The sequence below is a fragment of the Passer domesticus genome, chromosome 8, assembly GCF_036417665.1.
Source record: "Passer domesticus isolate bPasDom1 chromosome 8, bPasDom1.hap1, whole genome shotgun sequence".
NCBI classification, from domain to species: domain Eukaryota; kingdom Metazoa; phylum Chordata; class Aves; order Passeriformes; family Passeridae; genus Passer; species Passer domesticus.
The window spans coordinates 5,979,669-6,006,832 of NC_087481.1; the positions used below are offsets into that span (position 1 = coordinate 5,979,669).

The 27,164-nt window shown below is 55.1% G+C and overlaps 2 protein-coding genes across 2 annotated transcripts in view; one reads left to right on the forward strand and one right to left on the reverse strand.

Moving 5' to 3' along the window:
* LOC135306203 (zinc finger protein 850-like) overlaps window positions 1-27,164 on the reverse strand; it is a 375,138-nt gene that overhangs the window by 97,755 nt on the left and 250,219 nt on the right. The window contains 1 exon segment of the mRNA XM_064429797.1: window positions 3,944-4,354. Within this exon segment, the coding sequence (XP_064285867.1) occupies window positions 3,944-4,354 (411 nt within the window).
* LOC135305966 (serine/threonine-protein kinase pim-1-like) lies at window positions 19,890-22,025 on the forward strand. The gene is made up of 5 exons (XM_064429543.1): window positions 19,890-19,907; window positions 20,191-20,241; window positions 20,446-20,812; window positions 21,461-21,637; window positions 21,885-22,025. Exons 1-5 carry the CDS (start codon window positions 19,890-19,892, stop codon window positions 21,989-21,991), a joined length of 720 nt encoding a protein of 239 aa, XP_064285613.1. The 3' UTR covers window positions 21,992-22,025.

Genomic DNA, 27,164 nt, shown 5'->3' on the forward strand with positions numbered 1-27,164 from the left:
GTGTCTCTGGTGCTGAGCAAACCTGGATGTGTTTCAGGAATGCAAAGGGCCAAGGCCTGAGCCCCAGCCCCTGGCCAGGCAGATCCCGTTCCTCCCTCCTTGCTCAGGGCTCTTCCCGGGATGGGCTCTGGGATGTGGGGATGTGCAATGCCAAGGGCAGCACCATGGGGCGGCCCCTGCCAGGCTGCTGAGCAGGGACAAGGAGGCAATGAGGCTCCAGGCCTGCAAGGGTCACTTGTCGCCTGCTCCTGGCTCAGGCCCAGGGCCAGCAGCCATGGCCAAAGTGCTGCCCAAGTTGGCTCTGTCAGGGCCTTGCAGCTGCTGCCCATCCCTGTGCCCTGTGCAGCCCAGGCTGTCCTACGGTGTCCCTGCCCTGCGCCTCTGTCCCTGCAGGCTGTCGTCATCCCCCGGCTGCCCCACCTGGCTGGCCCCTTCCTTTGCTGACAGCTCTGCCTCCTGGCTGCCTCTGCCTGCCCACACAAAGCCTTGGGCTGCTCCAGGATCCTTCTGCATCCTGCCTTGGGGGAGGAAATTCCTTTCTCTTCATGTCTGGTCCTCCCCAGCTGCCCTTGTGTTGTGTTCCACTGCAGTAAGCAGCAAAACGACTCCCCCAGACCCTCGAGTCTCAGACCTCAGGCAGGCATCGATGACCAACAGGGAAAGGAAGGCAACAGGATGGGTCTTGGTTTAGCAAAGCCCAGGATCCTTTATTGTGCCAGGTACCAAGACAAGAAATTAAGGGGGAGAGGGGGTGGTGGCTTGTCATTGATTTTATATGACAGGGTAGGGGTGGAGTTTAGGGTCGGGGTCCAATCGCAGAAGGAGCAGGGCACTGCAAAGGAGTGGATCGGGGAGGACAACCAATGGAAATATGTGTGGCGGGGACTTTGCAGTAGAATTTGGACCAATGAGGTTACAGAAAAGGAAAAATGTTCTGTGGCCACTCCTTATTTGACCAGATGGGGTGGAGTGTCTTTTCCTGGGTTTGCAGAGGCGTGCCCCACAGGGTGGAGGGGCGGAATCCTCTTTAAATCACGCCCCTCACCCGATGCTGTCTGTCGGGGTCGAATGCCTGCTTCCTGGGGCCGGGGAACTCCACACCCTTGGTGCCATTATTTCTTTCTCTGGGTATTTTATACAATGAAGAAAAACGCCATCCTCTCTGAAACCACCCTTCAATCCCTCTCGGGCTGCTCGTGTTCTGTCCTCAGTCTCCACACCACTGAGCCAAGAGCCACCACCTTCTACCTGCTGGTTATGTGATAAGGCGTCCAAACCCCATCTTGAGAGACTTTTTGGTTACTTTCCAAGGTCTGTGAAAATGGAAAAATACTGGTCAACATTATTTTGTCCCACATCTTGCAGTAAAAGGACAGGAGTCAATATCGCTCAACTGAATGAGGGTGGATTTACATTTGTTAGAAGGAGAAATATTTTACAATGATGAGAGTGGCACAAAACTGCAACTGTTTTTCCAGAGAACTGGATTCCCCATCACAGGAATCACAGGAATTGTCCAAGAGCAGGAGCTTTGTGCAACCTGACCCAGCGAAACTCTCTCTTCCCCAAGGATGGAATTCCTGTTGTGTGGGTTCTCTGATGTGCTGGGTGCCCTCACAACACTTCTGGCCAGAATGTCTGCTGAGGGCAGCCAGGCTGCTGCAGGAGCAGTGACCTCACAGCCATCACCATGGCAGCCCTGTCCCCTGGGCCTGGCTCTCCCCTTTCCTCTGCCCCTGCCTTGTCTCTGCTGCCATGAAGAGTTTTCTCATTCATATCTTGTGCCCAAGGTGCTGGGGCCAATGGCTTCCCAGGCAGGCTCCTGGAGCAGAAGTGGCTTTTCAGAGCCCAGGCAGAAATGAGCCCTGAGGCAGCAGCTCTGCAGTGCTGGCCACCAGGCCGGGCTGCCAAGGGAGGCTTCTGGCCATGGCCTGCAAGCAGCTGCTGCTGCCAAGGTGCCTTTGGTGCCTCAGGCTCTGCCTGGCACAGCTCCCAGCATGGCACTCTGCCCTTGTGCCCGAGCCCTTCCCTGTGCTGGGGCTGGCCTGGGGCTTTTCCTGCAGCGGGACCTGCCCTGCTCCTGGCACAGGAAAGGCAGTTCCTGCTGGAGCAGGAGGCTCTGCCTGCAATGGGCTCCAACAACTCCAGCAAGGCCCTGTAGACTTCAAAATTGCTTCCTGGAGCACTATATTCAAATAATTGTTATATTTCCCGTATTGTGGAGTAAATAACTGTTTTTTTAAAAATTTACTCTGTGGTGTAAATAAGGCATGTTATCTAATCATGATCAGAATCAATCAGAGCTGTATTTATATAAATATATCTGGTATTCCATTGTTAATCCTGTGGGACAAATTGAATTAAGGTTCAATACTACCTGTCCAATCTTTTACACCTTTGACAAAGTCTGGGCCTGGGATTCGATCCAGCCGCTCCCAGTCTCCTCTTTCAGAAGGAATTTTAGAAGTCTAGGGGTCCTGCAGGGGTTTGAGGATCCATGGTGGGTGTTGGGTGTCATTTCTCCACCTCATGACTCAGCAGGAGTTTCTCCAATAAAGAAATAAAGCTTTTGCCTGAAGCTCCCACTGTGCCCATGACAGGAACACCTGTGAGTGTCTGGGACATCCCGGCTCTTTGGCAGCCTGGGGACTCCGGGGATGTCACCGTGAAGCCCTCGTGAGTGCCTGTGACAGATCGGTGCCTTTGCAGCCCAAGGTGCTCTGGGATGTCACCATGGAATGGCTGTGACTGCCTCTGACCACACTGCTCTTTACCATCCCCAGAAACCCCTGGGAGGTGTCCATGGAGCCCTTGTCTCTGGCTTTGACATTCCAGCACTTGAACAGCCTGGAGACTCTTGGAATGTCCCCATGGAATCCTTCTGAGAGCCTGTGACAAATCTGATCCTTAGCAGGCAACCATCACCAGGACCCTGTTGCTATGGGTCATGGGATCCCAGATCCACAGAATTGGCTGAGCTGGGAGGGACCCATCAGGATCCTGGAGTCCAACTGCTGGCCCTGCACAGGACACCCCAACAATGCCAGCCTGAGCCTGGCAGCGCTGTCCAAACGCTGCTGGAGCTCAGAGAGCCCTGGAGCTGGGAGCCTTCCCTGGGGAGCCTGGGCAGTGCCCCAGCAGCCTCTGGGGAAAAACCTTTTCCTGAGATCCAACCTGAGCCTGCCCTGACTCAGCTGCAGCCGTTCCCTCCAGTCCTGTCCCTGGGCACCAGAGGGAAGAGGTTCCCACAGCCCCAGCCAGGGACCTGCTCCCAAGGCTGCTGCCATGGCCACCAGGGCTGGAACCAGCTGGGATGTTTGGTTTCCATGGGCCAGGGTTTAGGAATGGGATTCCTCAATTTCCTGCTCCCGCTAAAACCACGCTGCTGCTCGCTGCCCTCCCACCTCCCATGGAAAGCACAAAAGGCAAAGATCCTGGGCTGGGATAAGAGCAATTTATTGGGAACAGCAACGAGATAAAGAACAAACAGGAACAGAAACAATATTGACAACAGAAGGGTTTTTAAAAAGGGAAAACTACAACACAACGGTATATTCCCTGCCATAATTTTCTCCTGCCTGGGAAGGACACCCTTCTCCTCAGGGAGAGATAGAGAGAGAGAGTTCCTTTCCTGCCCCTGGCAATGACCTGAGGTCAGAGTGAATGTAATGACACAGCCCTGGCCAGACCCTCATGTTCTTCAGGCTCACATCATGTCATTGGCAGGGGCAGGAAAACGAACAGGTGTCTTCCCAGCATGGATCACAGTGAACACGTATCACCAGGGCCCTTCCAAACATGGTTCTCCCATGGGGGATGAAGTTGGAGCAGTGCACAAAGCTCTTCCTGCAGTTGCAGCATTTGCATGTCTTCCCTTACTGGTGACTGTGTTGGTGTCTGCTCAAATGAGAGCTCTGTCTGAAGCTCTTCCCACCCTGGGGACACTTGTAGGGCCTCTCCCCAGTGTGGATGCGCCGGTGTCTGATGAGATTGGAGTTGCGGTTGAAGCCCTTCCTGCAGTCAGAGCAGCGGAAGGGCCTCTCATCTGTGTGAATCCGCTCATGCCGGAGGAGATTGGAGCTGGTCTGAAACCTCTTCTGACACTGGGGACACTCATAGGGCCTCTCCCCAGTGTGGATGCGTTGGTGCCTGACGAGTTTTGAGCTGCAGCTGAAGCCCTTCCCACACTCCCCACACTCGTAGGGCCATTCCCCAGTGTGGATCATCTGGTGGCGGATCAGGGTGCTGCTCTGCCTGAAGCTCTTCCCACACTCCAAGCACTTGTAGGGCTTCTCCCCATCATGAAGCTGCTCATGGACCACCAGCTCTGATCCCTGGCTGAAGCTCTGTCCACCTTCCTGGCACAGGGTGGGTCTTTCCTCCTCAGAGCACCCTGGGCTGGGTTTGCAGGCCCTCATCCTGTGGGATCTCTTGGGCTTTACCTCCCCGTTCGATTCCTGTGCCATGGAGTCCTTCAAAATAGCTTCTTCCATGAGGTTCTGTTGTGAAGATTTGTCCTCTCTGGTCTCCATCCTCATCTTCTTCTCTGGGGAAGGTAGGACAAGGAGAGGATGTAATTTGCCTCCATGCCAAAGGGAAAGGGAACGAGATAACCCCAGTGCATCCCCAGCAGGATGGCCAAGGCAGAGGGGCTGTCCTGCAGTTACGGGCCATGCTGAGCTGGGAGATGGAGCAGGAGAGAAGGGGAAAGGGACACTGACTTCCCCCTCACCTGCCTGCGTTTCTCAGGGCATCTTTCTCTTCCCTGCAGCCTTCTCCACTGGGCCAAGGTTTGGGAATGGGAAATCCTGGTTTCGGGAAACACAAGGGATGAGCACAGTGAGTCTGAAGGTCCTCTGCCCAAGTCCATCTCCAGAAGTCACCTGGTGTCCATAAAAACCTTCAAAAAGCAAAAGTGAATGAAAAAAGGCACCAGGAGTGTCCCATTTCCAGTCTCATCCCTCTGGGGCTCTGGTGGTGCCCCCTTTCATGGCTGCTGAGGATCCCTGGCCTCCCCAGGGATGAGAAGGTCGGAGAGCCTCCCCAGGCCTGAGCACCTTCAGCGGTGAGAGGGACACAGAGCCCCTGGTTCCCAGCCCTGCACAAGCATTTCTCGAGGCCAGGGGGATGGAGACTCCCTCGAGCATCCTGCAGGACGAGGGGACGAGACTGCCCTGAGCATCCCCTTGACATGAGGGTGAGAGGGAGGGAAACCCCCCAGGCATTCCCTGGGGTGAGAATGATGGAGACGCCCTGGGGAATGGCCTGGGGTGACAGGGACAGGGACGCCCCCCTGGGGGACAGGGACACCCCCTCAAGAATGGCCTGGGGTGAGAGGGACAACGCCCCCCAAGCCCTTCCCAAGCATCCCCCAGGGCGAGAGGCGCAAAGACCCCTCCAGCATCCCCTGGGGACTGGACAAAATAAACTTGGCAGGAATTAAATTTAATACTGTATAAATCAGTTTTATGAAGATTTGATTTTGTCAGAAGTCACATGTGAGGAAAACACAAATAAATCCCAAACATTAATAAATGAACAATAGAAGCAATTCTGTGGCAACTCCAAGTTTCACGGTTCCTGCACAGCTCCAGCTCAGCTGCTGGAAGGTTCTGATTAAAAAAAAAAAAAAAAAGAAATGGAAGTGAAAATTTCACCCAGTAGAGATTATAGAAAGGAAGGAAAAATCTGTATAGCTGTGACAAAGGTGACAGGGACAATAATTGTTCTCACATATGGAAAAGTCCCCAAGCCTCAGAATGGTGGAGTTATTCGGGAATTTAGCTACTTGAGGTGGGCTTCTTCTAGGACTTTTAGCAGCCTTGTTCTCCTAACCTTGGGGTGAATGAACCTTATCAGTCTCCCTGGTAACATTTGCAACCTTTCCTCTGGTGATTTAACAAACATTTAATGGAAGGATAACAAAGTATTTTCTTTACACTGGCCACCCACAACAGCCATTTTCCTCATCAGTTCTCCCCCAAGCCACTCAGAGGAATCTGCATTCAAGTTTCCAAGAGTTCCTCTGGAAAGAAAGAGCCCTCCTCCCACAGAGGAGGGAACCATGCTGTTGTCTTGGTCAAAGAACAGTGCCTGAACTCACTGTGCCAAAATATTGTACACAATCTGGTTAAGAAAATTGTTAGAGATGCCTCTGCCCCAATTAAGGTGGTAAGGAGACCAAATGCAAAGTGGATTTTATTGAACAGTCAATGTGAGGTAGAGAGAGATAGAATAAAAGAGAAAAAAGGGGGAGGGCAAGAGAGTGACAGGGACAGAGACCTCCCCTGGGGCAGGGCAAGTGTGACATTGTCCCCCATGTGTGGCCTTCCCAGGGTGGGGGTTTTACACCTGAGCCAGTTAGGGTAGGGGGGGTGGTGTTCACCCCCACAGCAGGGATTACCCCACTGTTTCAGGTTGCAGTCCAAGATGTAACCAAATGCATGTTTTCCATCTTCACCTTTAGAAACTGTTCTAAACAGGTGGGGCAGTGTTCTTTATCTCTTCCATGACTCAGCCCTGATTACGCCCTCCAGGGGCTCTCTTCTGTGAATGGGCCATTGAGTGTCCCTGCAGGACTGGTAAAATGACATCATCCCATTGTGGGATGCTCCGCCCAGGGGGAGGAGCCAAGCATTCCTACCTGGATATAAGCTGAGGCTTCTGGCACCAGGAGCACCTTGGCTACTGGATTCCCAGAGGACAAGAGCTCCATAAGCACCACTGGACTTCAGACGAGGACCAGACCCTTCCACAGGATCACTGCTTTGACAGAATCACGATCATCACTGCAACAGGACTGCAGTCACCATTTAATGGGACTGCTACCACCACCCTGACCAACAGGGTGTCAGGTCATATCCTGACTCTTTCCATTTAAGGCAGTGTTTCTGTATCATTGCCTTGATCTTAATTTTCTTATTAAATTGTAATTCTGGCTTAGACTCTCCCCCTGGTTTGCCCTCAAACCAGTACAAAACTCAATGCATTAATCTCTTGTTTTCCTCCCAAAACAGAATTTCCCATCCCCAAACCACTGCCAGATGGAGGAGAAGGCTGCGAGGAAGAGGAAGATGTCCCGGGACCACCAGGTAGGTGAGGAGGAAGTCACAGCTCATTTCCCTCTCTTTCCTGCTCCATCTCCCTGCACAGCATAGCCCAAGGCTGCAGGACAACCCTGCCTTCAACGCCGTCCTGCCAGGGATGCACGGGGAGGATCTCCTTCCCCTTCCCTCTGGCACGGAGGCAAATCCCATCCTCTCCTTGCCCTGCCTTCCCCAGACAAGGAGCTGAGGATGGAGACCAGCGACGACAAATCTCCAGAGCAGAACCTTGTGGAAGAGGCTGTTTTGAGTGGCTCCATGGCACAGGAATCCAGTGGGGAAGAAAATTCCCTGAGATACTGCAGGAGGAGGGGCTCCAAATCCAGCCCAGGTGAGGAGGAAAGACCCACCCTGTGCCAGGAAGGTGGACAGAGCTTCAGCCAGGGATCAGAGCTGGTGATCCATGAGCAGCTTCATGATGGGGAGAAGCCCTACAAGTGCTTGGAGTGTGGGAAGAGCTTCAGGTGGAGCAGCACCCTGATCCGCCACCAGATGATCCACACTGGGGAATGGCCCTACGAGTGTGGAGAGTGTGGGAAGGGCTTCAGCTACAGATCCACCCTTGTGACCCACCAACGCATCCACACCGGGGAGAGGCTCTATGAATGTCCTGAGTGTCAGAAGAGGTTTCAGACCCGCTACAATCTCCTCAGGCACCAAAGGATTCACACCGATGAGAGGCCCTTCCGCTGCCCCGACTGCGGGAAGGGCTTCAAGCAGAATTCCCACCTCGTCACCCACCGGCGCATCCACACTGATGAGAGGTCCTTCCTCTGCCCTGACTGCGGGAAGGGCTTCAAGCGCAATTCTCAACTCATCACCCACCAGCGCATCCACACTGGGGAGAGGCCCTACGAGTGTCTCCAGTGTGGGAAGAGCTTCACCCACAGTTCTAACTTAACCAGACACCACCAGAGGCACCAGTAGGGGAAGCCCTGCAAATTCCCCAACTGCAGGGAGAGCTTCATGCACTGCCTGCAGCTTCATCCCCCCTTGGATGACCCATGCTGGTCAGAGTCCTGGTGATCCATGTTCCCAGTGATCCATACTGGGAAGACACCTGTCCCTTCTTCTGCCCCTGCCGATGGCATGATGTGGGATTGATGAACATGAGGGTTTGGCCATGGCTGTGTCGTTACATTCACTCCCCCCTCAGATCATTGCCATGGGCAAGAAAGGGAATCTCTCTATCTTCCTACGAGGAGAAGAGTGTTCTTTCTTGGCAGGAGGAAATTGTGTCTGGGAAGAGACAGCTGAGTTGTAGTTTTCCATTTTTCTTATCCCTTTTGTTATCAATATTGTTGCTGTTCCTGTTTGTTCCTGATCTTGTTGCTGTTCCCAATAAATTGTTCCTATCCTAGCCCAGGATCTTTGCCTTTTGTGCTTTCCATGGGAGGCAGGAGGCTACCAATCTGCAGCACGGTTTTAGCGGGACCAGGAAATTGGGGAATCCCATTCCTGAACCCCACCCTGTGAAAGCCAAGCATCCCAGCTGGTCCCAGCCCTGGTTGCCATGCTAAGGATCAGATTTGTCACAGGCCCTCAGAGGGGTTCCATGGGGAATTTCCAAGAGTCTCTAGGCTGTTCAAGAGCTGGAATATCACAGGCAGAGACAGGGACTCCATGGACACCTCCCAGGGGTTTCTGGGGATGGTAAAGAGCCCTGTGCTCAGAGGCAGTCACAGACATTCCATGGTGACATCCCAGGGCACCTTGGGCTGCAAAGGCACCGATCTGTCACAGGCACTCACGGGGGCTCCACGGTGACATCCCAGGAGTCCCCAGGCTGCCAAAGAGCCGGGATGTCCCAGACACTCACAGGTGTTCCTGTCATGGGCACAGTGGGAGCTTCAGGCAAAAGCTTTATTTCTTTATTGGAGAAACCCCTGATGAGTCATGAGATGGAGAAATGACACCCAACAGACACCATGGATCCTCAAACCCCTGCAGGACCCCTAGACTTCCAAAATTTATTTTATTAGAGGAGAGTGGGAGTGGCTGGATCCAATCCCAGCCCCAGACTTTGTCAAAGGTGTAAAAGATTAGACAGGTAGAATTGAACCTTAATGCAATTTGTCCCACAGGATTATCGATGGAATACTAGATAAATTTATATAAATACAGCTCTGATTGATTCTGATCATGATTAGACAGAATGGTTTGTTTACACCACAGATTAAATTTTAAAAAAGAGTTATTTACTCCACAGTATAGGAGCTATAACAATTATTAGCATATAGTGATCTAGGAAGCAATTTTGATGTCAACAGGGCCTTGCTGGAGTTGTTGGAGCCCATTGCAGGCAGAGCCTCCTGCTCCAGCAGGAACTGCCTTTCCTGTGCCATCAGCAGGGCAGGTCCCGCTGCAGGAAAAGCCCCAGGCCAGCCCCAGCACAGGGAAGGGCTCGGGCACAAGGGCAGAGTGCCGTGCTGGGAGCTGTGCCAGGCAGAGCCTGAGGCACCAAAGGCACCTTGGCAGCAGCAGCTGCTTGCAGGCCATGGCCAGAAGCCTCCCTTGGCAGCCCGGCCTGGTGGCCAGCACTGCAGAGCTGCTGCCTCAGGGCTCATTTCTGGCCGGGCTCTGAAAAGCCACTTCTGCTCCAGGAGCCTGCCTGGGAAGCCATTGGCCCCAGCACCTTGGGGACAAGATATGAATGAGAAAACTCTTCATGGCAGCAGAGACAAGGCAGGGGCAGAGGAAAGGGGAGAGCCAGGCCCAGGGGACAGGGCTGCCATGGTGATGGCTGTGAGGTCACTGCCCCTGCAGCAGCCTGGCTGCCCTCAGCAGACATTCTGGCCAGAAGCGTTGTGAGGGCACCCAGCACAGCAGAGAACCCCCATGACAGCAATTCTGTCCTTGGGGATGAGAGGGTTTCACTGGATCAGGTTGCACAAAGCTCCTGCTCTTGGACAATTCCTGGGATGGGGAATGCAGTTCTCTGGAAAAACAGTTGCAGTTTTGTGCCACTCTCATCATTGTAAAATATTTCCTCGTTTTAACAAATGTAAATCCACCCTCATTCAGTTGAGTGATATTGACTCCTGTTCTGTTACTGCAAGATGTGGGACAAAATAATGTTGACCACTATTTTTCCATTTTCACAGACCTTGAAAAGTAACCAAAAATCTCCCAAGATGGGGTTTGGATGCCTCATCACATAACCAGCAGGTAGAATGTGGTGGCTCTGGGCTCAGTGGAGTGGAGACTGAGGACAGAACAGGAGCAGCCTGAGAGGGATTAAAGGGTGGTTTCAGAGAGGCTGGAGTTTTTCTTCATTGTATAAAACACCAAGAGAAAGAAATAATGGCACCAAGGGTGTGGAGTTCCCCTGCCCCAGGAAGTAGGGATTCTAGCCAGACAGACAGCATCAAGTGAGGAGTGTGATTTAAAGAGGATTCCGCCCCTCCACCCTGTCGGGCATGCCCCTGCAAGCCCAGGAAAAGACACTCCACCCCATCTGGTCAAATAAGGAGTGGCCACAGAACATTTTTCCTTTTCTGTAACCTCATTGGTCCAAATTCTACTGCAGAGTCCCCGCCATCGATTTTTCCATTGGTTGTCCTTCTGGATCCACTCCTTTGCAGTGCCCTGCTCCTTCTGCTATTGGACCCCGACCCTAAACTCCACCCCTACCCTGTCATATAAAATCAATGACAAGCCACCACCCCCTCTCCCCCTTAATTTCTTGTCTTGGTACCTGGCACAATAAAGGATCCTGGGCTTTGCTAAACCAAGACCCATCCTGTTGCCTTCCTTTCCCTGTTGGTCATCGATGCCTGCCTGAGGTCTGAGACTCGAGGGTCTGGGGGAGTCGTTTTGCTGCTTACTGCAGTGGAACACAACACAAGGGCAGCTGGGGAGGACCAGACATGAAGAGAAAGGAATTTCCTCCCCCAGGGCAGGGCTGTGGTGCAGAAGGAGCCTGGAGCAGCCCAAGGCTTTGTGTGGGCAGGCAGAGGCAGCCAGGAGGCAGAGCTGTCAGCAAAGGAAGGGGCCAGCCAGGTGGGGCAGCCGGGGGATGACGACAGCCTGCAGGGACAGAGGCGCAGGGCAGGGACACCGTAGGACAGCCTGGGCTGCACAGGGCACAGGGATGGGCAGCAGCTGCAAGGCCCTGACAGAGCCAACTTGGGCAGCACTTTGGCCATGGCTGCTGGCCCTGGACCTGAGCCAGGAGCAGGAGATAAGTGACCCTTGCAGGCCTGGAGCCTCATTGCCTCCTTGTCCCTGCTCAGCAGCCTGGCAGGGGCTGCCCCATGGTGCTGCCCTTGGCATTGCACATCCCCACATGCCAGTGCCCATCCCGGGAAGAGCCCTGAGCAAGGAGGGAGGGACAGGATCTGCCTGGCCAGGGGCTGGGGCTCAGGCCTTGGCCCTTTGCATTCCTGAAACACATCCAGGTTTGCTCAGCACCAGAGACACCTTTCCCTTGCTTGTTTCCACCTGTGATCACTGCCTCCAGTGTTCTGCTCTACCTGGAACCTGGGAACACATTCACATGAGTTGTGTCCCTCCTTGGGACCCATTAGAAGTTAATAAAAGTTTGAAGTTTGAATCTGATTTGGAGTTCTTGAGAAGTTGTTTGAGGATACTCTGAGGGACTGAGTCTGATGCAAGGAGCACCAAAGCCCCAGAGGGTCATTAAAGTCCTGCTGCTGTGTCTGTGCTGCTGAGCTGGGCCGGGCTCCTGGCCCAGAGGCAGCTCCTGGCAAGGGCAGCGCTGCAGAGAGACAGCTCTGGCCAGGAGCAGCTCCTGTGCACAGCCCAGCAGGGCTGGGGCACTGCCAGGGCAGCTCAGGGACACCAGCAGGGCACAGCCAGAGCTGACAGGGGCTCAGCACTGGCAGGGGCTGGGGGATGTCCCAGAGGGGGCTGTGTCACAGCGGCACTCTGTGGCTGAGTCATGGAGGCACAGGGCAGCTGTGATGTCAGCAAGGGGCTGTGTGACAGCACAGAGTGGGCTGTGTGAGCTCACAGACTGGGCTGTGACATCACAGAGTTTGTTGTGTGAGGTCATAGAGGGGATTCTGTGACATCGCAGAGCAGGCTGTGACTTCATGGCATGGCTGTATGACATCATAGGGCAGGCTGTGAGGTCAAAGTGTGTGCTGTAGCATTTAAGAGTGCCAGTATGACATCACAGAGAGGGTTTTGTGACATCACTGAAGGAGTTGTGAAATCACATAGCTGTCTGTGATATCATGGAGTAGAGTATGAGGCCATAGAGCAGATCCTGCCATCATAGAGGGTGGCTCTGTGGCATCAGAGAGTGGGTTGTGACATTCTAGGTGACTGTGTAACATCATAGAGCAGGCTGTGACATCACATGGTGACATTGTGACATCGCAGACTCTTCTGTGACATCTCAGTGCAGCTGCATGACATCCCAGGGTGACATCCCAGAGTTGGCTCTGTGACACCAAAAGGGTGCTGTATGACATCATAGGGGGCTCTGTGACATCACATGATGCTGTGTGACATCACAGGCTGACTGTGTGACTTCATAGGGGGCTCTGACATCACAGGGGCTATGTGATGTCACTGGGGAGGTCACTCTGCCCCAGCTCCCCTCACAGTTCCCCCAGAGCAGTCCAACGCTGCTCGTGCACAGCAGGGTCCCCTGTCCCCCCGGGTCCCCCCGCTCCCGGTGCTGCAGCCTCCCCCAGAGGATGTTCCACAAGATCGACCCCAGAGCCTGACACGGGGATGGGGGGCCGGGGCCCTGGGGGGTGGGACAGGGGGACAGGGACCCCCCGGCAGCATCCCTGTGTCCCCCAGGGCCAGAGCCTGGGCCAGGGCTCCTTCACCCTCTTCTGAATGAGGGTTTGAGAGCGCTGAAAATATCCCCAGCAAGGGAGCAGCAACAACCAGATTTAATATTAAGGGACAGCACCACAAACTTCCTTGGCAAGACACATTGTTGACTGGACACTTCAGGCACACCAAAGAAACAAAGCAACAAAAAAACCAAACAAAATCCAGGCAATCGAACCAGAGATGAACTGAGAACTGTCCCTGACTCTGTGTGTGACACAAGGACAGTGAGGGCAATGGTAAAAGGAATACGGCCTAAAAGCGTAACAGAGCTCAAACGTAACAGGACTTAACTTGTACCTCAACCTTAAGTGATAACTTCAGCTTCACAATTTAGCAAAAGAACAGAGCTTAACAGTATTTAACCTAAATTATAACCTATGATTTTTTAATTTAATAGAGGAATAACACTTAATGATGTTCAGCTTAGCTTATAACATATTAAACATAACAACTTAGCAAAAGAACAACTCTTAGCAGCATTTAATGTCACTTAGACCTTGCGACTTAACCTTTCTTACAGGCCTGACTGACTCAGCTATCCAAGGCACTCAAACCCCTCCGAGAGCAGCATTTCTGCCACATTTCCCCAGCACATCAGGTTTGTGTCCTTTGAGGGACCAGGAACTGGTGAGACTAGAGGCACAGGAAGGTTTCTCTTCATGGAAAACAAAAAATGTCAACATGATAAAATTTAATAAACATCAAAAGCCTTCATTCAGTTTCTTGTGACATCCCAGCAACATCTGACATGTGCACCATCCACAAGGGATTGCCATACAGGAAGGATTTTAGACAAAGACATAAAAAGAGGTGATAGAAAAGATAAAACTACAACTAAGATGCTGACTAAGGAGGTATTTAAACTTCTGAAAGATTGGGCAATTCCCTGATGCTCAAATCATGAAGCCAATCAAGGATGATACATTGGAATCAGCAGAGAGCATCTGGAGGAAGACTTCTGGGAGCAATGTGAAGGACAAGGATCCAGCTGCTCTAAATGAAGAGATGTCCTTAGACATGGCCATTTCAAAAGGAGAGCTGGAAACAAGTAAAGGAGGGGGTCATGAAATATTAGAGTGAATGATGTTCATGGCAAAGCTAGAGGGGAAGATCCGTATTTCTCCACTTGCCATAAGTAGAAGAATCTAGTAGAATCAGGAAATTTCTGCTCCTGGTGGGAAAACTTGGCCATTTCTTAAAAGTACTCAAATGACCCAGATAATAAAGATTTCCTTGTATATTATGAAATGTACAAATATTAAAACCTGTGCCCCTTTCCAGGCAGACATCAGCTGTGTGCCCATAAACAGGCAGTGCCACTTGTGCCCTGAGGTGTCCAGCTGGGATTGCATCCCTCCAAGAGCACCTGAGGGAGAGCAGAGCACCTTGCAAGCTGCAGGTCCCTGCCAGCCCCGCAGGGCTCCTGTCCCATCAACATCTGCTCTCCCCAGTCTGAAACAGGGCCCAGCATGGTGCCGGGATCATCAGAGAGCTGAGGTGTGTGCTGGAATTCAATGCCCTCCCCATCCCGCAGCAGCCCTGCATTTCCCTGCTCCAGCCTGGGTCTCCAGCACAGCCATGGAGGCTCTTTGGGCTCCTGACTGTTCCTGCAGCCCCCAGGGGCAGCTGAGCTCTGCCTGTGGCACAGTCAGGCCTGGCCAGCGCAGGCCATGCTCAGCAATTGCTTGTGTGTGCCTGGCCTTGCTGTCAGCCCCGGCAGTGGGTGCGTGGCCCCTTGGTGGCCCTGTGCTGGCCCAGCCATGGTGGCCCAGCCCCTGTGCAGGCCCAGCCCAGGCCAGGAGCATTGCGGCTGGGAACGGCCCCTGTGCCGTGCTGCCCACGGCAGCCTTGGGGCTCTGTGCCCCATGGCCTCCCTGCTGGGCAGCCTCTGCCAGCTCCTGCAGAGCCCCTGGCACCAGTGGGGCTGCACAGACAGCCCTGCCCCGGGCTCTGCCGGCCTCTGGGCCAGCAGAGAGGCCGGCCAGGGCTGGCCATGGCCGGGAACAGGCCCTGAGCCCCGCAGGAGGATGGAGCTGGGCCACAGCCAAACTCAGCCCAGGCCAAAGCTGGGCTCAGCAGCCAGGGCTGCCAAGGGCTGGGCACAGAGGCTGGCACTGACAAATGTCCTGGGCCCCCTCCCTGCTCTGTCCATGCCCCCAAGGGCACAGAGCAGCCTCCTCTCTGGGGCACGTGCCTGTTTTCAATGCCTTGCACAGGTGCTGGCCCTGCCCCACACGGCCTGGGCTGAGTCCTGCCCCTGCATGCCCAGCCAGTCTGAGATGGACACTGATGGTTTCTGGGGCAGGCTCTCTGAGCCCAGCCCAGCTCCCTGCAAGCTCTGCCAGCTGCCCTGAGCTCTGGGCAGCACCAAGGGCCTCTCCCCAGCCCAGCCCAGCTGGCTCTGGCCCCACAGCTCTGCTCAGCCCAGGCTGCTCTGGCCACTGGCCCCACGGCCTCAGCCCCTGCCAAGGGCACAGCAGCAGCTGCAGCTCACACAGGACTCAGCCCCAGCCATGGGGGAAGGTGCTGGGCCAAGGCCAAAGGAGGCTCCCTGCCTGCCCTGCTCCCCTCTGGCTCAGGTGCTGAGAGCTCTGCAGCCCCTGCTGCCAAGCCATGTGCCCAGGCCAGCACAAGAGCCCTGGCCTTGGGGCCCTCAAGAGCTGCTCCTGCTCCAGCCCCAGGGCCCATCCCAAAGCTGGGGTAGCCACAAAGCTGTGCCCATTGCTGTTCATTGCTGCTCTGATGGGGATGGATCCTCAGCCACTTGGAGGTTGAGGATGAATTTTCCTACTCCAGAGTCCTCTTCTCTCTTGAGCTCTTCTGTTCAGGAATTCAGTGAGAAAAGCTCATAAACATTTGTTCAACATGCCCAAAGAAGAAAAGCCATTTGGAATAACAGAAGTTTTCAAGTTTTCTGTAATTAATTAGACAGATATCTGAAGTGCATTCAAAGTGTATATACTGTCTTGAAAACAATGCAGAGAGAACAGTTTGTTCTGTTTAATTTTTTTTCCTGTTTATAGATTGATATAAGCAATGTCCAGTTGATATTGACCCCCAGCACCTTCTAATGCAGACTGAATAGGTATGAAAATCAAGACCCTTCATGGCTGAGAGTCAATCAGACTGTGTCTCCTGCCCCCTCCCGACCATTTCCCTCATCCAACCCCTGGCACTCCTATGGACCAGGAATGGTGTCACCAGCAGGACCAGGAGAGCAATTCTTCCCCTGTGCTGGGCGCTGGTTGGGCAGCACCTCGGGAGCTGTGTCCAGTTCTGGGACCCCAAATTTAGCAAGAACGTGGAGGGGCTGGAGTGTGTCCAGAGAAGGGCAACAAGGCTGGTGAAGGGTCTGGAGCACAAGTCCTGTGAAGAGAGGCTGAGGGAGCTGGAGTTGTTTATCCTGGAGAAGAGGAGGCCCGGGGGAGACAAGGTGGTGTCAGGGCACAGGTTGGACTTGATGATGTCCAAGGTATTTTCCAACCTTGCTGATTCTGGGATTCTCTGAAACCACCCTTGCAGCAGGTGCAGGATGAGCCCTGGGCCTCCTCTTCAGAAGCTCCAGCAGCCCAGGTGCCTCAGCTTCTCCTCCTAGGCCCAAAGCCCATCCTGTCAGTCCTGCAGAGCCTCTGCAGCTCCTCCTCATTGCCCAGAACAGGGAGCCCCACAGGCAGACACAGAAGCCCAGATGTGCCACCCTGGCCTGGGGTGCCTCTGGCAAGGGAGCAGCACCAGGCACTGCAGGAGCCTGCAGACAATTCCTGCAGCACTTGGAGGATGATCCTGCTCCCCAAGGGACGTTCCCATGGTGCCAAGTCAGGAACTGCAATGGGGAGTGGGGCCAGAGAGGAAAGGGCAAACAGGGATGGGCTGTTTGCAGGGGAGGGAACAGGGCGTGGCAAGAGGAAGAATTTGGTACAAAAACAAAGGGGAAAAAAAAGCAAAGGTGAAGCCAAGGAAATGCTGAGGGCAGTTTGGGGGTGGCTGTCAGGCAGCCCTGGCTCTGAGTAATAGCATCTGCAGTGGGACAGGAATCTCCCAGCTAATGGGAACAAACTTTCTGGCTGACTGCAGAGGCCAGGACAAAGCTGAGTGGTTTCCCTGGTGTCCCCCAGCCCTTGCTGGCCCCAGGGGCTGATGGCATTTGTGCTCCCTCAGGTTCATGTCCCCACAGCAGCAGCATGGGGGTGCTCCTGCCTGCTCTGTGCAATGCAAACAGGGGCTCCTGAGCCAGTGCTGCCGTGGCTGTGCCTGCAAGGATGCAGCACCTCTGTGAGCTGGGGGAGAGGCCAGGGCTGCAGAGGGGGGATGTTGTTGGCAGCTCCATCAGGACGCTCTGGGACGCTGCCCTGGGCTGTGCAGCACACTGGGGATGGATCAGCCCCTGCTCTGCTGGTCCTTCCCGTCTCCCCCAGGGCCCTTGCAGAGCCCCAGCCATGCTGTTTGCCCCCAGCCTGCCCACGGCCAGCCTGGGGCTGCTCACCCTGGGGCTTTTCTGTGCTGAGCATTGGCCTGGCCGTGTTCTTGAGAGAGCCTGGGCAAGGAGCCTGGAGCCCCCAGGGCCTGGCCTGAGGCGTCAGCGCTGCCCCAGCAGTGCCCATGGCCTGTCCCTGCTGCAGCCCCGGCACTGCCACCCCCAGGACTGTGCCCGGCCCCGAGAGCACTCAGGCCCTGCAGCAACACCAGGGCCACCAGGGCAGCGGGGCAGGGCCACGGCAGCAGCACTGGCAACACCAAGTGCTGCTGCTGCTGCTGGGCACAGCTGCTGGGCCAGCACTGATCTGCCCCAGCTCTGCACACAGACATTGCTGCTGCAGCTCCAGAGAAGGCAAGAATAGTGGGATCTCTGCAGAAAACTTTGCTGGGTGATCCTTTAGTTCCTTTAAAACCTTTGAGACTGCAGCCCCTCATTGTCACAGTCTGTGGCCACAGGGAAGGTGGAGAGAAACAAAGTCAGAGATGGCAGAAACAATCGTCTAGCTTTAGGAAGAATATTTAAAAAGGAAAACGACAGGGAAATCAAAGAACCAAACCAAAAGAGCTATAAAAGATGACTTTTATTACAAGTGATTTGCCGAAATTGGCAATCAGTTTAATGCTTCCTAAGATGTCTAGTCATCAGTCTCCTCACTGCAGCCTTGAGCTCCTGGTTCCTCAGGCTGTAGATGAGGGGATTCAGGGCTGGAGGCACCACCAAATACAGAACTGACACCAACAGATCCAGGCATGGGGAGGAAATGGAGGAGGGTTTCAGGTAGGCAAGTACTGCAGTGCTGAGAAATGCATTTCCCCTGCATTTTCCCTTTTCAGATTCTTTCAGTCATCTCCCGAGAGGTGCAGATTGTTCTGGGGCTTTTCATGAACTGATTGTACTCTTGATTTAGATGGAGACTGTGGAATTGTTTTCAGATGTAGAAGTATCTGGACTGAAGACAGAAACAAACTCCCTCTGTCAGCCCATTTTCATCTTCTAGATCAATTTCAAGATGTCCTTGGGGGTGTTGGAATGATGATCACACAGCTCTCCACTTCTGGCTTCAGGCTCTGCAGATTGTTTCTCTGCATTCAGTCAGGCTTGCATTCCCTAAGAGTTCTTGGTAGCCTGTCATATTTTCTTAGGGTAGAACAGTAACAATGAAAACCTTACCAATGGCACAACTGCCCAGCCCACAAGGAAAAGAAAAGAACAAGCTGTCAAGTTCTTCAAATATTTGTCCTGCTTTGCTGCAAGAGTTGTGCTGCACACACAGTGTGGAAAGCTGCAGTTGGTGGCACACCTTGTGACAGAAGCTGCACCTCGTTCACCAGGAAAGGTTCTTGGAAAAAGCAAACAGGACTGAGGAGAAGATTCTGGAAAAACTGAAAGAGCTTTTAAGAAATTAAATGAAAATTGAAACAATTCAAGACGTTTTTCTCAATTTATTTTTATGCTCCCCTTTTCCATCTTGCACTAGTTGTCCATCCCATTAATTCCAAACAGATCTCACCTCTAAGATCCACGAGTTGGCAAGTTTTAGACATTTTAAGATACCATGACCTGCACACAGTTTGGCTTCCCCTGTTTTTCTTGGAAAGCAATGTTGGAGAGGTAAGTGCAGTGTTTGTGTCAGGTACAAATTCTGCATTCAGGGATTGCGCTCTGAGAGTGTTCGACCCTCAGCAGGGACAATGCACAGCAGCGACCGAGGGGATTCCTGAGGCACTGTGCAGGAGTCCAGACTCTGGCTCTTGGCTGAACTCGGCAAAGTTCCCGTGTTTGGACAGGCTCAGGGGCTGCCCTCGGGGAACGTGGGGCTCGAGGCGGGGGCGAGCGGGCAACGGACAAAAGGACACGGGGACAAACGGCCCCGGAGCTTCAGTTGCAGCAGCGGCAGCAGCAGCAGCGGCAGCAGCAGCAGCGGCAGCAGCAGCGGCAGCAGCAGCGGCAGCGAGAGAAGAAACTTGAGATTCCCTTCTCCTCTCTCTCTCCCTCTCCCGCTGTCCCGTACCTCTCCCGCTCTCCCTTTCCCGGTCTCCCCTCCTCTCCCCGCCTCCCTCTCCCCGTGCCCGGCCGGGCCATGCCCCCGGCCCGCCCCCGGCCCCGGGCGGGGCTGCCCCGTGCCCGCCCCCGGCCGTCCCACCGAGGTCTGGTCCCAGCCCGGCTCTGGCCGTGCTGGCGCTGGCGCTGCTGGGCGGGGTTCAGTGCCTGGGGCGTCATCGCCGGCTTTTGGCTCCGCCTGGCCCGACCCCGGCCCCGGCCCCGGCCCCGGCCCCGGCCCCGGCCCCGGCCCCGACCCCGGCCCCGGCCCCGGCCCCGACCCCGATCCCGGCCCCGGCCCCGGCTCCTCCCGGGGCCCGCGGAGGACACACGCGGCCCCGCCGCTCCCGCCGCCTCCGCTGCGGCTTGCCCGGCCCCTGCTCCGCCGCTCGGCAGCGCGGCCCCCGGCCCCGCGGCTCCCGGGTCGCATTCCAGAGAGCGAACGCCGGGGGATGGCCGGGCCGGGGCGGGTGAGGGGCGCTCGGGGGCCGTTGCTGGCCCCGGGCCGAGCGCTGACAGCCGCGTCCCGCCCGCAGGGAAGGCGCAGGAGGCCCTGCAGGAGCGGTACCGGCTGGGCTCGCTGCTGGGCCGGGGCGGATTCGGCAGCGTTTTCGCAGCAACGCGGCTCTCGGACGGCGCCCCGGTGAGCGGCGGGGCCGGCGGCGGGCGGAGGAGGAGGGGGCGCAGGAGGAGGAGGATGGGGCTGGGCAGGGCGGGCGTTGAGCTGAGCCCGCTGCTCCCCTTGGCTTGCAGGTGGCCATCAAAAGGGTGCCTCGAAACCACATCTGGCATTGGAGCGAGCTGGTGAGTGAGCCGGGACAGCGGGAGAAGCCGGGCCGTGCCGGGCGGGGATGAGCCTAGCCCCGGCAGGGTGGGAGCTGCCAGGACATCCCGAGGGGGAGCGGGCGTGGGGCCATTGCAGGGCGCAGAGCATCCCGGACTGGCTGAGGGGTTGCCCAGCCCCGGCACGGCATCGGCCCCACTGACGGCATCGTGCTCCTCCCACAGCCCGACGGCACCAGCGCACCCCTGGAGGTTGTGCTGCAGGACAAGGTGTCCACAGGCTTTCCCGGTGTCGTCCAGCTGCTGGAGTGGCTTGAGCTCCCCAGCGACATTGTCATGGTGCTGGAGCGGCCAGAGCAGTCTCAGGACCTCCTGCATTTCATTCGGGCACGGGGGTTCCTGTGCGAGGAGGTGGCGCGGCAGCTGTTCCGCCAGGTGCTGGAGGCCGTGCGGCACTGCACCAGCTGCGGGGTCCTGCACCGCGACATCAAACCAGAGAACATCCTGGTTGACCTGGCCACCAGGCAGGCCAAATTGATTGACTTTGGCTGTGGCACCTACCTGCAAGAGACAGCCTACACTCACTTTGCAGGTGAGCCTACACAGGACTGTGCTCCTGCTCCTGGCATCTCACGGCCCAAGATCTCACAGCCCAAGCTGGGTGTGGCAGCGGGGATTCTCCCTTTTGCTGCCACTCATGGGACTGAATCTGCAGCTGAGTTGCTTTAGAGCAGGGCTGGGTGGGGAGCCATCTTCCAGCCCTGCTGGCAGCCTTTGCCCACCACTGTGCCCAGGATTGGGGCTGGGCTGGTGCAGCCAGCCTGACAAAAACAGTCGTGGGTCAGGGTAGCAGAGAGGGAGGTCAGAACCTGTGCCCCAGCTGGTTTGGTGTGCAGGCAAGAGGAAGGGCTTGGACTGCTCCACTTGCCCTGTTTGTCTTGCCTTTATAATATGTTTGGGGCAGTGCATGCAGGGAGAATGAGGGCATGGTTTTTCCCCAGCACGCAGTGGGTATTTCCTTTGCATGTCATGGTCAGGCCTAGCCAGGGCTTCCACTGTCCCCTTCCCACACCAGTGGCTTCTTTTGCAATCCCAAGTTTGTACACCAGTCCCAGATGCTGGTGAGAGGACAGTGGTCACCCTCTGTGCCACTGATGCAGCCCCCACACGCCCAGGGATGCTGGGGCCAGGCTCTGGGAGCAGCAGCATCCCCCTGATGAACTCCATCTGTATTCCACAGGAACACCATCATACAGCCCCCCGGAATGGACCCGCTTTGGCTGGTACCATGGCGAGCCAGCTACCATCTGGTCCCTGGGCATCCTGCTGCACCAGATGGTCTGCGGGAAGATGCCTTTCAGGAGGGGCTGGAACTTCAGCTGGGGCCAGCTCTCACTGCCACAACGGCTCTCTCCAGGTGAATCCTCTTCTCTGGGCACAGGGGGAATACCAGTGCTGGGAGACAGCAGTGGGCTCGGGAGCATCCCGCTCTGGCAGCTGCTGAGGAGGTGGCACATGTCCTGCTCTCCCCCAAAACCAAGAATTGATGGGAAAGTTCAGGCCCAGCTCTGAGCGCATCCAGCATGGCCTGGGCAGGGAATAGTGGGGCAAAGCAGACAGGAGCCTTCTCCAACTGATGGGCAGTTTCTGGTTTCTCTCCCCAGAGTGCCAAAATCTGATTGGGTGGTGTTTATCCATGCACCCCTTGGCCAGACCCTCATTAGAAGAGGTGTTCTGTCATCCTTGGATGCAGGATATTCATCTGCCCTAGAAGAAGGGAGAGAGCCACAGGCACACTGTGCTGCAGGGCCCTGGTAAGTTACAGCTGCACACATGCCTTGGCAATGAGAAGCAAAGAAAGCCAGCCCGTGTCACTGCAAGAGGGTCATGGGATGGGAACATGCAGCCCTTGTGCTGGAGCTGGGCTGCTCTGCCCAGCCCTGGTGGCTGCCATCCAAGCAGGTTTTGGTTGTCCTGGTTCCCTGACAGCTGGGGCCCTGGGCAGAGCCCTGACAGCCTGGTCTCACCCCAGGGAAGGAGAAGGAGCCCCCAGAGAAGCTGTACCGGGTGGGGCTGCTGCTGCAGGAGACAGCGAAGATGACATGAAGGATGACAACCTCTTCCTCAACCTGGCCACCAGCAGTTGAAGGTGATGCACTTTGATTGTGGCACCTTCTTCAAAGCCAAACTCCACAGGGAATTTGCAGATGAGTCCACACCTGGGGAAATGCTCCCAGATTTGGGCATTGCCCAGCCTGGCTGGGAAGCAAAGGTTCCCCCCTTTGCGGGGGCAGATGCAGCTGATCCTTCAGTCGACTGCCCAGCTGCTTTTGGCAGGGCTGGTGGGATGGGCTGGGGTGGGTACGAAATGGGAGTGGGCTCTTGGCCCTGCCAACAGCCCCCAGCACCCACCGTGCCCCAGGCTGGGGCTGGGGCTGGGGCAGCCAGCCCAACACAAACAAACCCCCATGGTGGGAGCAGAGGTGGGACTCCAGAACCTGTGCACAGGTGCTTTGCTGTGCAGGCAAGGAAGGGCTTGGGCTGCTCCACTGCCCTTGTTTGCTTTGGGATCACGGTTATTGTGGGGGACAGTGCAGGGGGAAGGGAGAAAACCTGGGCGTTGCTCACACATGGCTGGGTTTTTCCCTGGCATGCAGGGCTTGGGCCTTCCTCAATCCCCTCACAGACATATGATTTTTCCCTTTGTTCTTTTTTCCCCTTTTTGTCTGTAATCTATTTTCAACAATTTGTTGTTTGTTTTTCTAGAGGAAGCATTCTGGTTGGTCCAGTCTGGATCGGGAAGTTCTTGGGAGCAGCTGCGGCGTGGATGGGCCGTGCCCTTGGAGCAGGCTGAGGACATCGTTTGGGACCAGCTTTTTTTCCAACCATGGATGGCATGAGGTGGGTCCCCGTCTGCTTGGCAGGGTGGGATCAGAGCTTTTGGGAGATGGCAGCGAGCACAGGAGCATCCTGCTCTGGGCAGCTGCTGAGCAGGTGGATGTGCCAAGGCTGGCTGCAGGCTGGGCACATGTCCTGCCCTCCTGCCCTGCTCCCAAAGGCAGCACTGATGGGCAGCTCTGGGCACAGCTCTGAGCACGGCCACCATGGCCTGGGCACCATGGGCAGCTGGGACAAGGGGACAGGAGCCTTCAGCTGACGGGCAGTTTCTGCTTTCTCTCCTTGCAGCCGGGCTCTGCGGATGCTGAGGCTGCTCTGGGCTCTGCCAGGGCTCTGCTGGAGCTCAGCACCGGGCCGGAATCAGCCAAAGAAGAAATGGTGTCACCTGCAGCACAGACTTGCTTGAGCATTTTGGCAACACAGCTCAAGTTTGCAGAGTGTTCACCTCCCAAAAATTAAACTTGTTCAATACCTTCTGAAATCAAATCAATCTGGGATGACTCCAAATGACATTTTTCAGCTTGCTCAAGATGTAGCTCAGCCCTTCTCTGAACAGTTCTCTCCCCCACCTGCCTTTTACTTCTCAACTGCTCCCTTTTTTCCCCCAGTGAATTCCCAGCCCATCGCTGTCTCCATCACTTGCTGGCCTTCCTTGTTGCCCCTGACCACAAGGAAGGCTGAGCCCCAGGTTTAGGGACTCATGCTGTCATTGGCTGAGGAGCAGCAATGTTTCAGAGGTCCAGTGGCATTTTAGTGTCATTCAGAGCCACTCTCCAGCCCTCAGCTCTCCTCACTACTGAGTTCCCACTCCCTTCATCCTTGCAGCAGGATGAGCTCTGTGAATCCCCTTGAGCCTCCCCACTCTTCCCAGCCCACGCACCCACCTCAGTGAGGCTGAAGCTGAAGCTTCTCTGTCTCCTCTGGCACTCCAGTCCAGTCCCCTGTGTGGGGAGCCCCAGCCCCAGAGCACAGCACACAGCAGTGCAGTCCGGGCTGGAGCAGCTGCCCTGCAGCCCTGGCTTGGCTGTTTGTGGCAGCTGAATGCTCCCTGTTTCCAGCTGTCCCTGCAGGATGGCCCCAGGGCAGAGCCCAGCCGGGCTCCCACTGCAGCCCCTGGAGCTTGGGGCAGACAGTGCTCCCAGAGCTGAGGTTCATGGCGAGCACCTGGAGCTGTGCCTCGCACTCAGTGCTGGCAAGTGTTGTGTTCTCATCTCCTGCAGCCTGAGGGGAAAACAACCTGTGCTGCCAGGCCAGCACTGCCCCTCTGGGCAGAGACAAGGCTGAAAGGCTGTCCCATTCCAGAGGAGCCTGCACTGAGCCTTGGCAGGGCCTGGCAGGGCTGGAGCCGGGTCTGGCCTGCTGTCCGGGACTCGCTGCCCACCAACCACCCCCACCCACCACGCTCCATCCTCCAGAGACAGAAGGGTCTGTGTGTGCCAGGGGTTCTTGGATGTCTCTGTATCCATGGAGAGAATGCTCTGTGTGTGCCAGGGTTTCCATAATGTCTCTGTACCCATGGGTATGGGATGAACACGGACAGTGAAAGTGTCAGTCACGTTGCTTGCACACTCCTTCCTTTGTGTACAAGACACATCCATGCACACCCCCACATATTGGTATATTAATAGGATAGGAATGGATAGAGACTTCGCACAGAGCTCTAACTTTGGCATAACTCACCCTTTAGCCAGAGACCAGGGGATTTTTTCCCCAGCTCTGTGTGAGATGTCCAAGAGCTGAAGGAGCAGCATTCAGAAGCAGTTTCAGGATTTTTACGCCAGAAGTAGAGCTCACAACCATCCATATAACTTTCCATATTCATTGGGATGGGCTGCTGGTTCTTTAGGAATATGGCCCAATGCAGACATGAGACTTGGAAAAATCCCAGCTCTCTGTGGGTTTGTGCAAAAGGGGGAGCAGCACAAACACTTTGTGCCTGCCTGGGGGCACAAGGTCCAAGGAGCTTTGGTGGCAGAGGGTGACCTGGGCTGGTGGCAGGCGAAGTTCCATTCCATGACATCTCAGAGTGGCACAGGACAAAGATCCAAGTACCCTCAACCCCACTCATGAAGTCCTTGGAGTGCTGCACATCCTCTAGGAAAAGCTGCTGTCACACAATCCATTGGGATTTATAACTTTCATTTGCAACACTTTAAATCCAAATTTCAAACTGCAATATTTTTACACTCAAGACACAGTAATGCATAAATGCATAATAAATCTTTCAATTTCCTATTGATTCAATCACAATTTAGAATAACATAATATTGCAAACAAAAGCAAGAATCTTTTAAAAAAGTGATGCTGAGGTCAGTAATATGGATCCATGCCATCAGAACATTTACAGAGTAACTGTGTTCTCTTTTTAAAAAGATCAGTTACCTCTTAATCCAAAGTTAGAGAAGATTTTCACTACACATTTGTTTTTTGTTTTTATCTTTCATGTTTTTTTATTTTCTTTTTTGTCCAGTGTTTTTAACAGAGAACTCGTCCTACAAAAGGAATGTACAGCAAAATGAGAAACATTTCTGACAAAAAATGAAAATGTCGGCTCCTCCTCTGTTTACTTTTCTCTGGATACCCTGAAGAAAAAAATCTAGCAGATAGGAGCAGAGGTCTGAAGTGTTTCATTTGGACTGAGCTGGAGTTCAGCACTGCTGACATCCTGATCCAGTCAAGAGCTGCAGAATTCTTTTGCAGATCTCGAACTCTGTGTTTGCAGGCACAGCACCTGCGGTGCTGACGCACCAATGCACATGAATAACTCCGTTATTCCCTCTCAGAATTCGGGCTCTGCCCCAGCACGAGATGCTGCAGCCCTTTGCTCCTGGTTCCCGTGTGGAGCAGCTCCCTTCCTGCTGGCTGAGCTGCTCAGGCAGAGCCCGGCAGCTCCTGGCCCTGCAGGGCTGAGGCTTTTCCCCATTGCTGGGCACAGACTGATGGAGCAGCACTGCTGAACATGGGGGCACACCCAGACGGACCAGGAGCAGCTGCCTTTGGCCACCTGAGGCTCCAAGGCCCAAACTCTGAGCAGCCAGGGCTGGAAGAGACTCGCAGGCTCCCTTGTGGCTGTGCTGCCCCACTTGTGCCTGGCCCAGCTTTGCTTGGGGCAGAGGGAGAACAAGGGGCAGCTCCCTCCCAGCCCCAGCCCAGGGACCCCTCCAGCCCCGGGGCTTGGGGCACTGTCAGCACCTGCTGCTCCAGCCACCACTCCTGCTGGCCCTGACAGCAACACCCAAACTGGGACTGATCCCAAGGGAGCAGCAGCAGGGCCTGGATCTGATCCCTGACTCTGGGCCAGGGCTGGACAAATGACCCCACAGCAGCAGCAGCAGCAGCAGCAGCAGCAGCAGCAGCAGCAGCAGCAGCAGCACATGGAGCTGACTTTCAATGTCGCCTTGACTTTTTAAGATTTTCTAAGTGTTCTGATGTTTGCATTCTTGTACCAAACTTTCTCACACACTTTCTGTAAACAACTTATTGTTTTGCATTCTTTTATGGAGGAGGAGAAACATGATGGACTGTTTGTTTGTCCTTGGAGAGGTGGCACTTTCACTCTCCAATCCACTGTCATCTTTGGAAATCGATAAATGTTGGAGTAAAAAAATAAACTTCTCCTTTTTCCTGTCTTGAGAGCAACAACATCTCTGCGTTGTGTTGTCTTGTGTCCTATAGTGACATTTCAGCACAGCCCCTGCCACTCTTCCCTGCCGTGTGCAGCGGTGTCACAGCAGCCTGAGGCACTTGGGAGCCCCCAGGGCCAGCAGGGACTTGAGATGACAGCCCTGGGCTCCTGGAGATTGTGCAAGGAACAGAGCTGGGGACTCCCTGTCCATGGGGGGATTCCAGATGGAAGAGGCTGCTGTGCCCAGGCAGCTCCAAGGCCACAGCAAGGAGGGTCTCGACCACTGGATCTGTGCCAGTCCCACAGTCCTGGGCAGCAGCCACTGAGCCCTGGGGGAACAGAGGGCACAGCAAGAGGGACAAAACCAGGCAAGGTCAGAGAGTGGAGAGAGTCAAGACATGAGAGCAGGAGCAGCTGCTCC

Bases quoted from the DNA above. Each gene is read 5' to 3' on its own strand.
- LOC135305966 (XM_064429543.1), top strand. The intron at 20,242-20,445 runs GTGAGTGAGCCG...CTCCTCCCACAG, and splicing joins TCTGGCATTGGAGCGAGCTG to CCCGACGGCACCAGCGCACC. The intron at 21,638-21,884 runs GTGAATCCTCTT...TTCTCTCCCCAG, and splicing joins GCCACAACGGCTCTCTCCAG to AGTGCCAAAATCTGATTGGG.